Consider the following 13,219-nt stretch of genomic DNA (forward strand, 5'->3'; position numbering starts at 1 on the left):
AGTGGCACTGATCTTACTGAAACTTTCTGATCCCTTGAATGAAGAGAGGAAGGCTTTGTGATGTTGGACTGTAAAACTTCCGTTTCTAAAATAAAATAGAAAACGATAGCAGCAAATGTAACTTCACCTTACGAGTTGATTTAAAAATATAATCATAATCAATAAAGCTGATAGGCAAGCAAGGGATTTGTCTTTAAAAATACATGGAAGTTGTGTCCACCAAGTTGGAGTGAAACTACTCCACAATAGAACAGTAAGAAAAGAATTTTAAAAAAACAACTATTCTACAAATTTCTTTCCAATTTATCAGCTTTTTTTCTCACAGGAAAAAAAAATAGTAGAAAAAAAAGGGAGTGGAAACTGCATAATAACTTTTTGTCTTGGAAATTTGTTTTTCTTTCTAAGCTCTATCATTTTCAGCATGCAACATTTTGTGTTGTGTATCTCAGATCAACTTATTTAAAATTAACAATTTTTCAATGAGATGATATTAAAACCTTTTGAATACCACTAGGAGAGCTTGCCAGAGAAACCCTTGAGAAAATTCATAATTCCAGATTAATTGCAGGGTTTGCTTTGAATGGAGTAAATAATATATGAACCACACATTGAATGATGAGAATTAAACAAAATACAGAATTCATTCAGTAAGCTCATTACTTCAACACATTAAATGAGACAGAAGTTCAGCAGGGATAGCAGGGATAAAACGTCACATAAAAAGACTGTCAGAATGTGTTGATACTGGAATGCCCAGTGAAGGTTGCAAAACAAGCTGTACTGATGACACTCCATTATTTTAGTTGCAGCTTCATTTTAAAAATGCCCTTTTTAAGGGGATGTTGATATTAAAAGGCTCCATTTGTGTTTACCTTTTGTTTGAAGATACCTTGTGAAGGACTCACTACCCGTTCTGTGAAATAGCTTAAAGGTCTTCAGGTGAAAATCATTGTGGAGTTCAAAATAGTTTGTAGTTATGACTAATGGACTCAAGTCCTTTCTTACAGCTTTTTATATATGTGCATAGATCACAGGCATCATAAGTAATTGTGCTGTATTCAGAAGTTTTGCAGAGCTTTTCCTTCTTTTTAGCATGTTTTATTGCTTGGATATGGGATGTGTTTTGCTTCTGATCAGGCTTTTTTGCTGTCCCTTGGGTCATGTTGGTATATTGGTAGTATAATCTGTGATAGTTACTGACTCACTACCTTGTGTGACTGCTGTCCACAGTGCCAACAGAGGGCAGCGGGAAGAAAATGTAAATCAATATGCAAATGAAATGTTAGAAATTGAAGTTAGCTACTTATTTCTTTTTAGTGAAAGTCTATAAAGTTACTCGGTAACAGAGCTGTAAAGATCTAATCGTGCTCCATTTGAAAGTGTTTGCTTATAATATTCTTACACAGACTTGGAAGTAATTTTATTTTATCTCTTCGGTGTGTGAATTTGTTTTCAAACAGTGGGGAAGAAAAGGATGGTAGGACTTCATCTCTAAATAATATTCAAAAGCTTACTTTTTCTACTGTCATCATCCTTACAAACATCTTGCTGACCAGAGCCTTCCAGGAAAAAAAAAAAAGAAGAGAAACAATATTCTTGCACAGACACTGTTTTGAAATGGAAATTTCAGCATTCAGTATCCATTAGTCAGAAAAATAAATTAAATTGGTCTGAGTTTATGTATTTTTTGGTAATTTCAAAGATAATTTTAGTTGAATATTAAGTGTCTTGTTATATTGCAGGGGAGCAAGCGGAACATCATTTTCCTTTTTGAAATGTTTCTTTTTTCATTTGTATACAAGTTGTAAAGCATGGTCAGGCATTCTGAGCATGTGGTGCTATTCCCTATGCTGGTGATACTGCAATGCCATGAGTTTGCATGAGTTTGTCTTCTCTTAAATAACAACAAACTGTTTGAAAAATAATGTTAAACTTTGTTCCACTAGTGCCCTTGAGAAATTTCTTTGCAGTCATAATTCGCTATTTGAATTTGAGCATGAAGTTTATTATCTGAATATTAGGAAGTTCTGCATAAGTACTACAGTGTAAAAGCTGTACGTCCCTCGTGTTACTGTGTCTTACTGATGCTTATTCAGAGTTCAGAATATTAAAAATTGAACGCCTGTGGTGGATTAAGGTGTAAAAAAAGTCTTTTTCAACAAGCAGTAAACTGTATGTCTAGTGTAGAAATAAGCCCTGTTTAAAATTGTTTTAACTTTTTCTACAGAGCACACCTGCAACATCGATACCAACAGTTCAAGTACAGGGCCAGCAGATGAATTTGCAGCCACCCTCATACACTGCAGCAAGTCAACAGGCAGAGCAAATGAAAAAACCTGGACAGAACTTCATGTGTCTGTGGCAATCTTGTAAAAAGTAAATGGCGTCTTTATTTATCTTTTACTGATATATAACAGATGCTTGTATATAGAAGGTGATTCTCAAAGTTCCATCCATTCTGTTTCCTTAAGTTACCTTATACTTTGTCAGTGAGGAAAAGAAAAAGTGAAAAGTGTCGAGGAAATTGAGTGAGATGGGGGAAGGCAAGACACTTAACTGCTCTCAGTTATACTTCAGAGCATAAAATGAGTATTATGTGACTTTCTTGCAGTATATTGATTCATCAGTAACAAAAAGTAGTTGTGTAGTTTAAGTTTAAAAGAATTCCGAGCTCTGAAACTTGTTCTCTGTGTTGCAAATACAAGAATAGTTCCTGTACTGAAGTTGCAAATCACGTCCTGGCATTTTCTTGTGTTTCCAGTTTTGCAAGAGCAGGGTGTTGCACTTCAGTGTCCTGGTCAAAGTCTTATTTAGTTTATGACTAATTGTGTTAATTTTACTATTTGTGTGCCAAAGTATGCCATTGTCACGAAAGAAAGTAAAAAGAAACTGGGCCTTAGGACTAGACAGCCGTGATTTAGACTTTTTAAAAATTTGCTGGTTTTGTTCTTAGAGAGCTAGCAAACAATTAGATGTAGGCTTATAAAAACTTGATACAGCTCTTAATAAAAGTACATGTATCTTGACACTGATTCTTAAAATATCTTAGGTTTGTGAATATGCTTAGTTTCTGGATAAGGGCAGAGATTGGTGAAAAAAGGTAGCTGTTACATAGCCTCTTGGAAAACTGGAGACAAATTGTGAGAAAAATTGCATAACATATAGGACAGTATGAAAAAGAATGTGAGGCCTCATCATTGTAGGATGACAGAGGAAGCATGAAGCTGATTTGACAGAAAGAGAAAGCTGGTGGGAAATTCAAAAAATTGGGATGAAAAGATGGAGAACTTTAACTGTTTGGAACTGATAGTGAAAATAAGTCATTTGAACAGAATTATAGGAATACTGAATGACAGTATGAAACCCCTGAAGATGTAATTTCTTTTTCTTTCATTCCTTGCAAATATTATTCTAAGATCATTCAGTAAATGCAAGACACAGAGATCTGTTGCTTTTTAAATATTGCACTGTTTTCACTTTTAAAGTGATTTTTTTTTTCTTTAATAGGTGACACTTCTTTATGTAATATTTATATGTAAGGCTTTACTTACTCTGTAGTTTCCTCCCTTACTACTAACAAATAGAACTGTAGAGCCTTAGTCTGCTGCTGCACAGCAGATGCATTAACTCATGCCTAGGTACAGGCAGGTTGCATTGAGGTTGAAATGAAAGGCTGGGGCAGTGCCACAGCAGAAGCCTTGCCAGCTTATGACATGTTGAAGAGTTTGCTGAGCTACAGTTTTAAAGTATAAGTCACCAACTTCATTCCATGTATAAGGTTACATAGGATGAACTGTGTTGGGGGAGGAGGAGGAGCAGTACTATTAAATTACCTTATATTATCAGTCTTTTTGTAATCTGTCTTAAAATACTACTTCAGGAGGTTTACCTGAGACTGAAGTTAAGAGGTGCAAGGCCATTGATCTGTTTCACTTCGCATCTAGTGTATTATTTCTGTTGCTTTAGTTTATCTGGCTGTTACTTCCTGTACTGCTTTTTGTTCATGGTTAAATTTCATTCTTTTCAAAAGCTGAGATTTTTGCATTAATAGATTTAGTTCACATGACACACAGGTCTTGTTTTTATGCTGTCACCTTTGAAATAGTTATTTCAGTCCCAGCCTAAAACCAGTTTATCTAAACATTACACTCAACATTCTCTGTGGTGAAGAGAGAACCAAAATGTTAAGTTAGCATTTTCGTCAAATATATATTGTTTATTCATAGTTCTTGAACAGCCTGATTAAAAACTGGTGTATCAAATCTCCTGTTGGCTTCCTGGTTCTGTTAGACATAAAGAAAAATCTGGAATTGCCACCTGTTCTTTTTTTATTTATAGCTCTCAATCTTAGCTGTTTTTATTGAGTAATTTAAGTGGAAAACAAGACGATTCTTTTGAGTGGGTCATTAGTCTGTGTGAATTTTACTTCTTGGTTTCATTCTTGATTGCTCAGCTTTTTTTTCTTAGAATTAAGCGGGCAGTTGGAACTTAGTGGTTTGTGGTTTTTTGTGATACCTGTAGCTAACTGGAAAGATATGACAGGAGGCACATTTGAAAAAGGAATTTTCATCTGTTTCTCTATGCATGTTCATTAGGTTAATTCTCAAAAAGTACTAGCATTATGTTTTCCTTCAAGGATGCAATGTAGAAGTCAATGAAGGCCTTAAACATTTTATTGCGAAGCAGGTTAAATATGAATAAATAAAATAGTAAGTTCTTTACCTACTGACTAATTTGGTTGCTCCAGTCAGCAACATTCCAGTGGTGTGTGTTGGTGTTTTGTTTTGTTTTGGGTTTTTTAGAACTGAATTAGGAAACATTAGACCAAGATTTGAATTACCACAGATATATAGTGTCTAAAGGCTACAATGAGCTGAGGCTGAATTATGCTAATGGTTGAAATGATGGGCCTCTGGCAGATGCGTTCAGATTTAATATCTGAAGTGGAAGTAAAATTCTGAAAGGTGTCAGTCAGCATGTTACTTTGCATTAAGGATGTAACAGAAAGTAGGTGTTTTCCTTTGAATTTCAGCTGTCTGCAAGTACTGCTAATTGTATACAGCTTAATTTAAAAGCTGCTGTTTTGTTTCACAGGTGGGCAGATGTCTGCTCTTGAATTGCTTTGTATTTAAAAAGTAAATTGAAAATGCTGTTGAATCTCCAGTGCCTGTCAAGTCAGCTATTACTGTTCTGTTCAGCAGTTGAACAGGACCATGGATGAATTAAGTGTGGAAACAAGAGTCTAGACTGAACTGACCATATTGTCAGTACGTAAGCTTGTTTTTATTACTATAGTTAGGTGTTTCTTTAAGGAAAAGTAGATTTTTCTCTTCAAAATGGTAGTAAGTTTGAATCTTTTCAGATCAGTAATTGAAGTATATAACATTGAATATATTAAACAGTGAATGAGCCAACATAGCTGAAATAGCTTTATTTTTCTGAAGCTTTGACATGTTGAATGAAATGTTTTGTACTGTATTTTGGATTTGAGTTAGGCCATGAATTTTTTTTTCTCTGTGCCAGGAATTGTTCATAAAATGGTAGGTGCCAGGCTTAAGTTGATTCCCCTTTATCGTGGAAACATATCTTTCTGTCCTCTGAAACACTGTTGAGCCAGTGTCGATGTAAAACATTAAATTTTCATCTCCTACTGTGGGTTTATCAGTACCAACAGCAAGAGGCAGCTATTTCTCCTTCTCAGCTTCCCTTCAGTAACAGGTAACTGGTATGTAAAAGGTTAATGCTTTTAAAGAGAGTGGTATTTATTGCCAGTGCAGAAGGTAATTGCTGTATTACAGGTGGTTGCTGCAGTAGCGTTCAGTTTATAACTAAGACTTGTCTGTGGGTGAAATTAGCTCTTTGATGCCTTTATTGTGTTCAGGTATTAGTGTCTGTACACTTCCATGTGGACATCAGTTGCAAGTATGTGTGTATAATGGCCACTACTGAAATGAGTAGTGGGATATGGAAGGAGGTGACAGACAAAGCACTCACTGATCTTCTATTCATAAGCTGAAAGTGTGTGAGGGCAGCTGGTGGCAATGGCTTCCCAAATGGCAGCAGATAGGTTTCTAGAGCTCTTTGGTTCAAGGGTTAAGTGGATGTTGATGAGCTGGGTTAGTTGTATTGAAGTGAATTTTGAGCAGCTAAATCTTTCAGCCATTTTGTCTCTGTTGGAGTAAGGGGCTTAATTTCTGACATCTGGGATACATAAGGTGTATATGTAGGCTAAAAACCTCCAATGCTTTGAGTAAATCACTATTTTCATGTAATGCTTTTTGAAATACAGTGATTCTTTTTTACCAGCTTATGTATGTTACAGTAGCACATCATTTGTCTACATGGGATTGGAGGTAGCGTAGATTGCAGCAGTCATGCATTGCTGGAACTTGCAGTCTTGAGAAATACAGATCAGGTAAGGAGTAAAGTCAGGCTCTTGAACTTTAAGAAGGCAGACTTCCAGCTATTAAGGGAGATTATCTGTGGAATCTTTGGGAACAAAGGAGTGGAACAGAGCTGGCAAAACTGGAAGTGAACCTGGCAAGGTACGCAAAGAATAACAGGAAGGGCTTGTGCAGGTACATTAATCAGAAAAGGAAGGTCAAAGGAGGTGTACCCTTGCTGGTGAACAGATAACAACAGAGCAAACATGGCTTCACCAAGGGAAAATCCTGTCTGACCAACCTAGTAGCTTTCTGTGATGTAGTAATTAAATCATAGGATAAGGGGAAGGCTACAGAAGTCATTTATTTGGACTTCTGTAAAGCCTTTGACATGGTCCCCCACAGCATTCTTCTTTCCACATCGAAGGGAGATGGATTTGATACATGGACTCTTAGATGGATTAGGTTGGACAGTCACATCCAGAGGGGGCTGATCAATGGCTGAGAGTCTGGGGGACATGTGGTGTCCCTCATGGGTCTGCACTGGTACCAGTGTTTCTTAATATCTTCATTAATGACAGGGATGAAGGGATCAAGCAAGTTTGCAGATGGCACCGAGCTGAGTGATGCAGTTTACACACCTGAAGCACAGGATGCCATCTAGAAGGGACCTGGACAGGCTTGAGCAGTGGGCCCATGGGAATCTCATTTGGTTTCACAAGGCCAAGTTCAAATTTGCTGGATGGGGGCAAACCCTGGGGTCAACACAGGCTGGGGATGAACAGATCAGAGCAGCCCTGCTGAGAAGGACACCCCACCTGCAGTGCTGCATCCAGCTCTGAGGTCCCCAGTACAGGAAGGACATTGACCTGCTGGAATGAGTCCAGAGGAGGGACACCAAGTTGATCAGATTTAAATACAGTCTGAGTCTGACTGCCAGTGGAGAAGGAAAATAGGAAAAGGAATATGAGCGATTCTATTCTACAAATATATTCTGTATTTTTATATATAAATAGATAAACCTCATCTCATTTAGCTGGTTCATAGTTTATACTGTATTTTGCTTGTATTGCAGAAAATGGGTGTATTGGAATTACTTATTTGGTGAAGTGTAAGTAGAAAATAGAACCATGATATTTCAATCAGATTTGGAAAAATCATACTGACATTTATTGGTAGCTTGCTGGTAATGTGTACATGTTTTTTCCCTTTAAAATTGTGCAACTTTCCATTTATCAATGCGTGTCTCAATTCAGAAACAAACAAAAGTAAAGGGTTAATCACTGTAAGTTGATGTTTGTTATATTTGTACCTCACCATTAACTGGGAAAAAAAAAATTAATTCCCCTCCCCTCCTCTTGTAGGTGGTTTCAGACACCATCACAGGTTTTCTATCATGCAGCAACCGAACATGGAGGAAAAGATGTCTACCCAGGGCAGTGCTTATGGGAGGGATGTGAACCTTTCCAGCGGCAGAGGTTTTCCTTCATTACCCACTTACAGGTGCAGATTTTTCTTTCACCTATTACTTCAGAAAACAGTAGGAATTTAATGATAAATTTCCACACACCATTCTTACTGTCCTTCTCTTTTCCCCAAACAGGATAAGCACTGTTCTAGAGATGCTTTGCTTGCAGGATTAAAGCAAGATGAACATGGACAAGTAGGAAATCAGAAGCCTTCCAATAAGTAAGAGACTTGAGTATCATTAACTGTAGAGAAAACAGGAGAATTAGAAATTACTGACAGAATTTGTTTATAACTTGGCTTATCAGGTGAAACTCTGCATATGTAAGAATATGTAATCAAATTTGAGGTCTGTTCCAGTAAGACAAAAAGGACAAAGGGGGAATAGATTCTGATGTAGTTGCAGTTACCTTTTAAAAAAAAACAGGCAATTCTTTAATGTATATGAGTCAACACTCTGTGATGAACATAGTTCTCAACATGTTCTACTATTTTTTTGCCCAAGTGGAAAACATTTTATAACTTCCCTTATAACAGGGAAGTGCTTGTAATGCAAATGGAAAATTATTTATTGTGTACAGTTCATTTGCCACACAGCTGAGATGGATTGTCTTGTAACTTCCTGTATTCCTTCCAGTTTTATGGTCTAAATTTGGGCTGATCTGATCCAGGGACTGCTGTAATAAACTTTCCTTTAAACAAGCAAACAAGATAAATGATAAAGACTCCTCAGAGTTTTCTAATTTTATCTTGCTATCTGAAATCAGGTTTGGCTCGTCTCTTTCCCAGAATGATTTTGACCATCTGGAATTAATACTGGAGAGTGTAACCCCATTGGTGTGAGGTTTTGGGGCTGGCTATGTTAATAGTGGAGTTGTTCAAGGTTCATTTGCTTGTGTAAGTGTGTTAAGACCTGGCCTTTGTTAGTAACTGACTAGGACTACTTTGGGTGTAATTATATGGTCCCAGGCAGATTTTTGCAGTTCAGTTCTGTGGCTTGTAAAACTGCTTCCAAGCTGCTGGAGGCCGCAGAGAAAGTCAGGTTATGAAGACTGAGAAATTTAGTTTGAGAGTCATTTTATTATTTAATATAAAAGACCATCTTAACACAGACTTACAATTGCTTTATGGGGCCTTGTTTCATTAAACTGAGAAACACTCATATCTTGGAAAACCACAAAAAGAAGAATTATGGTAATGTAGTCTGTAAGTGGGAAGTGTAGGGCTGACACCATCTACTAGCATGAGGTGTTCTTAACTCTGCTTTTTGATTATGTTCCATCACACAGATAACACATTCCAGTTATGTGTCCTCACAAGCTTCTTTTAAATTGGCACAGGTACTTATAGGAGAAAAACCGATCCTACGTACCCCTTAGTTCTAAAAATAGGCAGGATTCTCTAATTAGGTCAGATTCAGAAAGCAGGAATTTACATGCATAACCAGTTCTTGCTAAAATACTGAGACTGCAATATCACAGGATACTAAGGATGTCATTTCAGAACACAAATTTAAATGAGAAAATTGCTCAAAACAGGATGTTTTGTGTCTTCAGAAGATGTGCAGATGTGGTGCATAGGGACATGGTTTAGTGGTGGATGTGGCAGTGGTTAATATTTAGATTTGGTGATCCTAGAAGTGTTTTCCAGCCTAAATGATTTTATGATTCTGTTTTGACTTTCCGTGACATCCCTTGTTGCTTCTCATGGCTGTGCATTGCTTAAGATGAGAGCTAGCTTTAGTTTTTGTTAGATTACATGGTAAATCAATTTGTTTTTTTTAAAAAAAAAGCTCATGCAGCAAAAGAGTGGGCTTGCGACATGAGTGGAATCTATTTGCCTTACTGTCAGTTGAACACCAGTACAGGAGGTGGGCTGGAACAAAAGGAAGAGATGAGACCTTTCTCATCAAGCACTCTCAGCAATTAATACACTGCCCTGTCTTGTGAAAACCTAAAGGTTCCCCTTCTGTTACTTTTACTTTCCTCCCTTAACAAACAAGATTTTAGTGAAGTGTAGTGTGTCTCCCACGTTACCTTACAGCACCACCCCAGAGTTCTGTTTGCACAGCTGAAAAGATCATCCAGCATCTACATGAAGGAGACAAGACTTGGTAATTTGCTTTCCTGAATCAATGACTTGTCAGATGAAACCCTAAGCTCACTCCAGCAGCCCACCTCAAGCTGTCTTATAGGTTCATGTTTGAAAGCTGTCTTATAGGGTCTTGGCTTCATTTACTTTTTTCTGAGTCCTAGAAGTGTGTGAGATACATCAGCTCACAATTGATTGTCCGTATCATTAAACTCTTGCATGGAGCTCTGAAGCAGCTTATAAAAACCTGGTATTGAGACAAAGCATGTTTAAGACATCAACTTGTAGGCATTTGTTAGATGAACTTTCTTCACTTAATCCCTTACTGTTTAGTAAAAATTACACCTACCTCAGAGACATGAGATCACCAGTGTTACCAGTGCTAGAAGTAAAACAGAGCACAGTGTAACAGATGAGGGCCCATTCTCTTAATCATCCTTTCTGTCTATAGTAACACCATGCACACTTGAAAAAATCTGTAATGGCTTTTCTGGAACCAGTTAGGCAATGTAAAGCTGCATTATAGAATTGGTTCTATCCCTTCATCCCGTATTTCTTTGCTTTTCAAGTTTTACAATTTTAACTCTTCCCCTTCTGGTTTTCAGAGGTAGCTGAACATTATATTCTGGAGGGTCAGGTAGCACTAGCAGTTTAACTATATGTTGAGTGTAATTTAATGCATTGGAATCCTTTTGGATTCATGGTAATTTTTTTTCCTGGTCACCACTGAAGCAAAGGTAAATATTCTTAATGCTCTGTGGAAGTGGGGCAGGAGATTACTTTAAATCACAGCATAAATGGTAGGGTTTGAAGTTAAGTTGATAATACAGTTAAAGAAATCTAGATGTTTTTTGTGAGAGAGATGCTTGCCCAGAGACACAAGTCAGTTCACTTGATGTCTCAATAACTTTTTATCAATTTCTTTTTTCTTCAAACTTAAAAATAGAAGATAATTTTTAATGTCTTCCAAATTTATTGCAATTGTCCCTTTTTCAATATTTCTAGAATCAAGGCCATAGTAATTCAGCTTTCTAAAATAGAGTGTGATAACTGCTGAAGAGAGACATTCAGAACAACCTCCATTGATGAATCCTTGTGGCTCTCAATATGAGGAAAACAAAAATGTTACAGAAATTAAAAATTAAGACAATAATTGCTTTACTGTGGTACTCTGTCTTCTGTAAACACATCATTGTCCACCAATTTCTTAATTCAGCCCCTGCCATTCTCCTTTTATTTCATAAAGCCTTTTATTTATTTCATATATTATATGCTTTATGTATTTTTATATTGTATATATTACTTCTCTTTGGGGAGGATGACAGAGTGATTATGAGCTACGATGTTAGGTAGGGGTCTGTCCATTACTACAGTAACCCAGTTTTTAGCTGGGCTTCCTTGCTGTTTGAACCTCAGATTACTAACAAAATCTCTATAAAGAGATTCTTAGAATATTCACTTTCAGTATAAGATACCTAAATAAAATTCTTACAGGCTTACATTCAAGAAAATAGAACATTTACATTTGATTTATGCTACATTTACAAGTAAGCACTACTTCCACTTCTTAACCAGATTCTACTAGGTTATTAAAAGACTTCATAGTAATATTGTTCAAAATACTGAAGTGTGGTGATATTTTTCACCACTAATACTAATTTTTTTTAGGATGACATTATGAGTCTAAATCATTAAGTGAAGTTGCATTTTTATACATTCTGAACTTTGATGGCATGAGTAATTTCCAAATTTTTGCATGAAATACAGCTTTTACTTCAGTGTTAATACTGAAAATTGAGAAATTACTTCTGCTATGTTTGTTATACCCTTCTTAATTTATTAATCACAGTCTAAAAGCTGCAGTAACAGGCAGTTGGTTTTACAAATGTTTGATCTGATTTAACAATTACGTATTTTATGTCTTAGAACATAACTTAGATTATTTTATATTGTTCCTCACTAATCACTGTTAATAAATATTTTGTATTGCCTTAGTGTCTGATGGTCCCAATGAGCTGTGTCAAGTTTTGAGTAGTTGTACTTCGAGGACCCTCTCTGGCCAAATCTCACATGGCATTTGCATAACTGCTATCACAGTTCCTGTCTGATAAAACATCCCTTTAAATTGGTACACTTCAAGGGGTGGCTGTGTTATTAGTAGTACAGTATATTACTTTTTCATCACATATGTCAGGGGTGATGAGTAGTACTTCTTAAAGAGAAGTGGTTTTTCACATAAAATAAAGCGTGACTCTTCTGAAGGCTTTACAGTAAGGTTTATCTCTGTGGAAGCAATCATGTATCAGCACCAAGTGTTAATGGATCTTTGTGTCTCTGTTCAGATAGTTTAAAAATTGTAAAATAACTTTTCCAAGTTGTTAGTTGTCTAGAAAGGAGCACAATGCTTGTTTTTTTTAATTCTTTCTTTACTAATGTAGGCAGCCAGCTGCAGGGGCTACTGCCTCTACTCCCAGAGCACAGAAGGCCATTGTGAATCATCCGAGTGCTGCCCTAATGGCATTAAGGAGAGGATCAAGAAACCTTGTCTTCAGAGATTTCACAGTTAGTATTGTTTGAATCAAGTATTAGATATTAATTGTTGCCTGCTACTAACTGCAGGGCTTTTACATTTTTTTGTATTTACTTTTATAGGATGAAAAAGAGGGACCAATAACTAAACACATCCGATTAACAGCTGCCTTAATATTAAAAAATATTGGTAAATATTCAGAATGTGGTCGCAGGTAAGCACTGTATAATTTTGCTGTTATCAGTGGGCACTGTTGTTTCTGTTCTTTCCAATACCAAGCAATAGGTAGGTTTTACCTATCTTTAAAAACCCCAGTAAGTATATTGACAGTACAATTTCTCCATCACTTCTGCACTGTGTCCTTCCCCACACAAATGCTCTGTGTCATCTTACTTCAAAGACAGCATTTGTGATCCAGATGATTGAAAAGTGGCTGGCAAATTTGGCAGGTTAAATTTTTGGAGACACATGGAAGAAGCTTTGCTGTCCCTTTTCCTCTAGAGCAGTACTGCATGATTCGGAAAATTAATTCTTGTGTAAACAACTTCCCACTGGCAAATTCATTTGAGAAAGGGGAAAACAAGCTCTTAGAAGCACTGTCTTAAGTCATGCAGGGACACAGTTGTGTTTCGTACTTGCTACCTCTCTGTTGCTTTCCTCTCCTCTTGGGTTAATGCTAACAAATGGCCCAGCTTTCCTATTTCTTGTGGAAGATCCTTCAGTATGTAAATAGTCCGGTACTGACTCG

At 36.7% G+C, this 13,219-nt stretch overlaps 1 protein-coding gene across 1 annotated transcript in view; it reads left to right on the forward strand.

Annotated features, from left to right (window-relative positions):
• Positions 1–13,219, forward strand: part of ARID2 (AT-rich interaction domain 2) — a 93,614-nt gene that overhangs the window by 77,724 nt on the left and 2,671 nt on the right. Inside the window, exons 16-20 of the mRNA XM_062491950.1 lie at positions 2,228–2,376; positions 7,748–7,886; positions 7,987–8,072; positions 12,380–12,503; positions 12,594–12,685. Of these exons, the coding sequence (XP_062347934.1) occupies positions 2,228–2,376; positions 7,748–7,886; positions 7,987–8,072; positions 12,380–12,503; positions 12,594–12,685 (590 nt within the window). The remainder of the gene's footprint in view (positions 1–2,227; positions 2,377–7,747; positions 7,887–7,986; positions 8,073–12,379; positions 12,504–12,593; positions 12,686–13,219) is intronic.

The sequence above is a fragment of the Cinclus cinclus genome, chromosome 4, assembly GCF_963662255.1.
Source record: "Cinclus cinclus chromosome 4, bCinCin1.1, whole genome shotgun sequence".
NCBI classification, from domain to species: domain Eukaryota; kingdom Metazoa; phylum Chordata; class Aves; order Passeriformes; family Cinclidae; genus Cinclus; species Cinclus cinclus.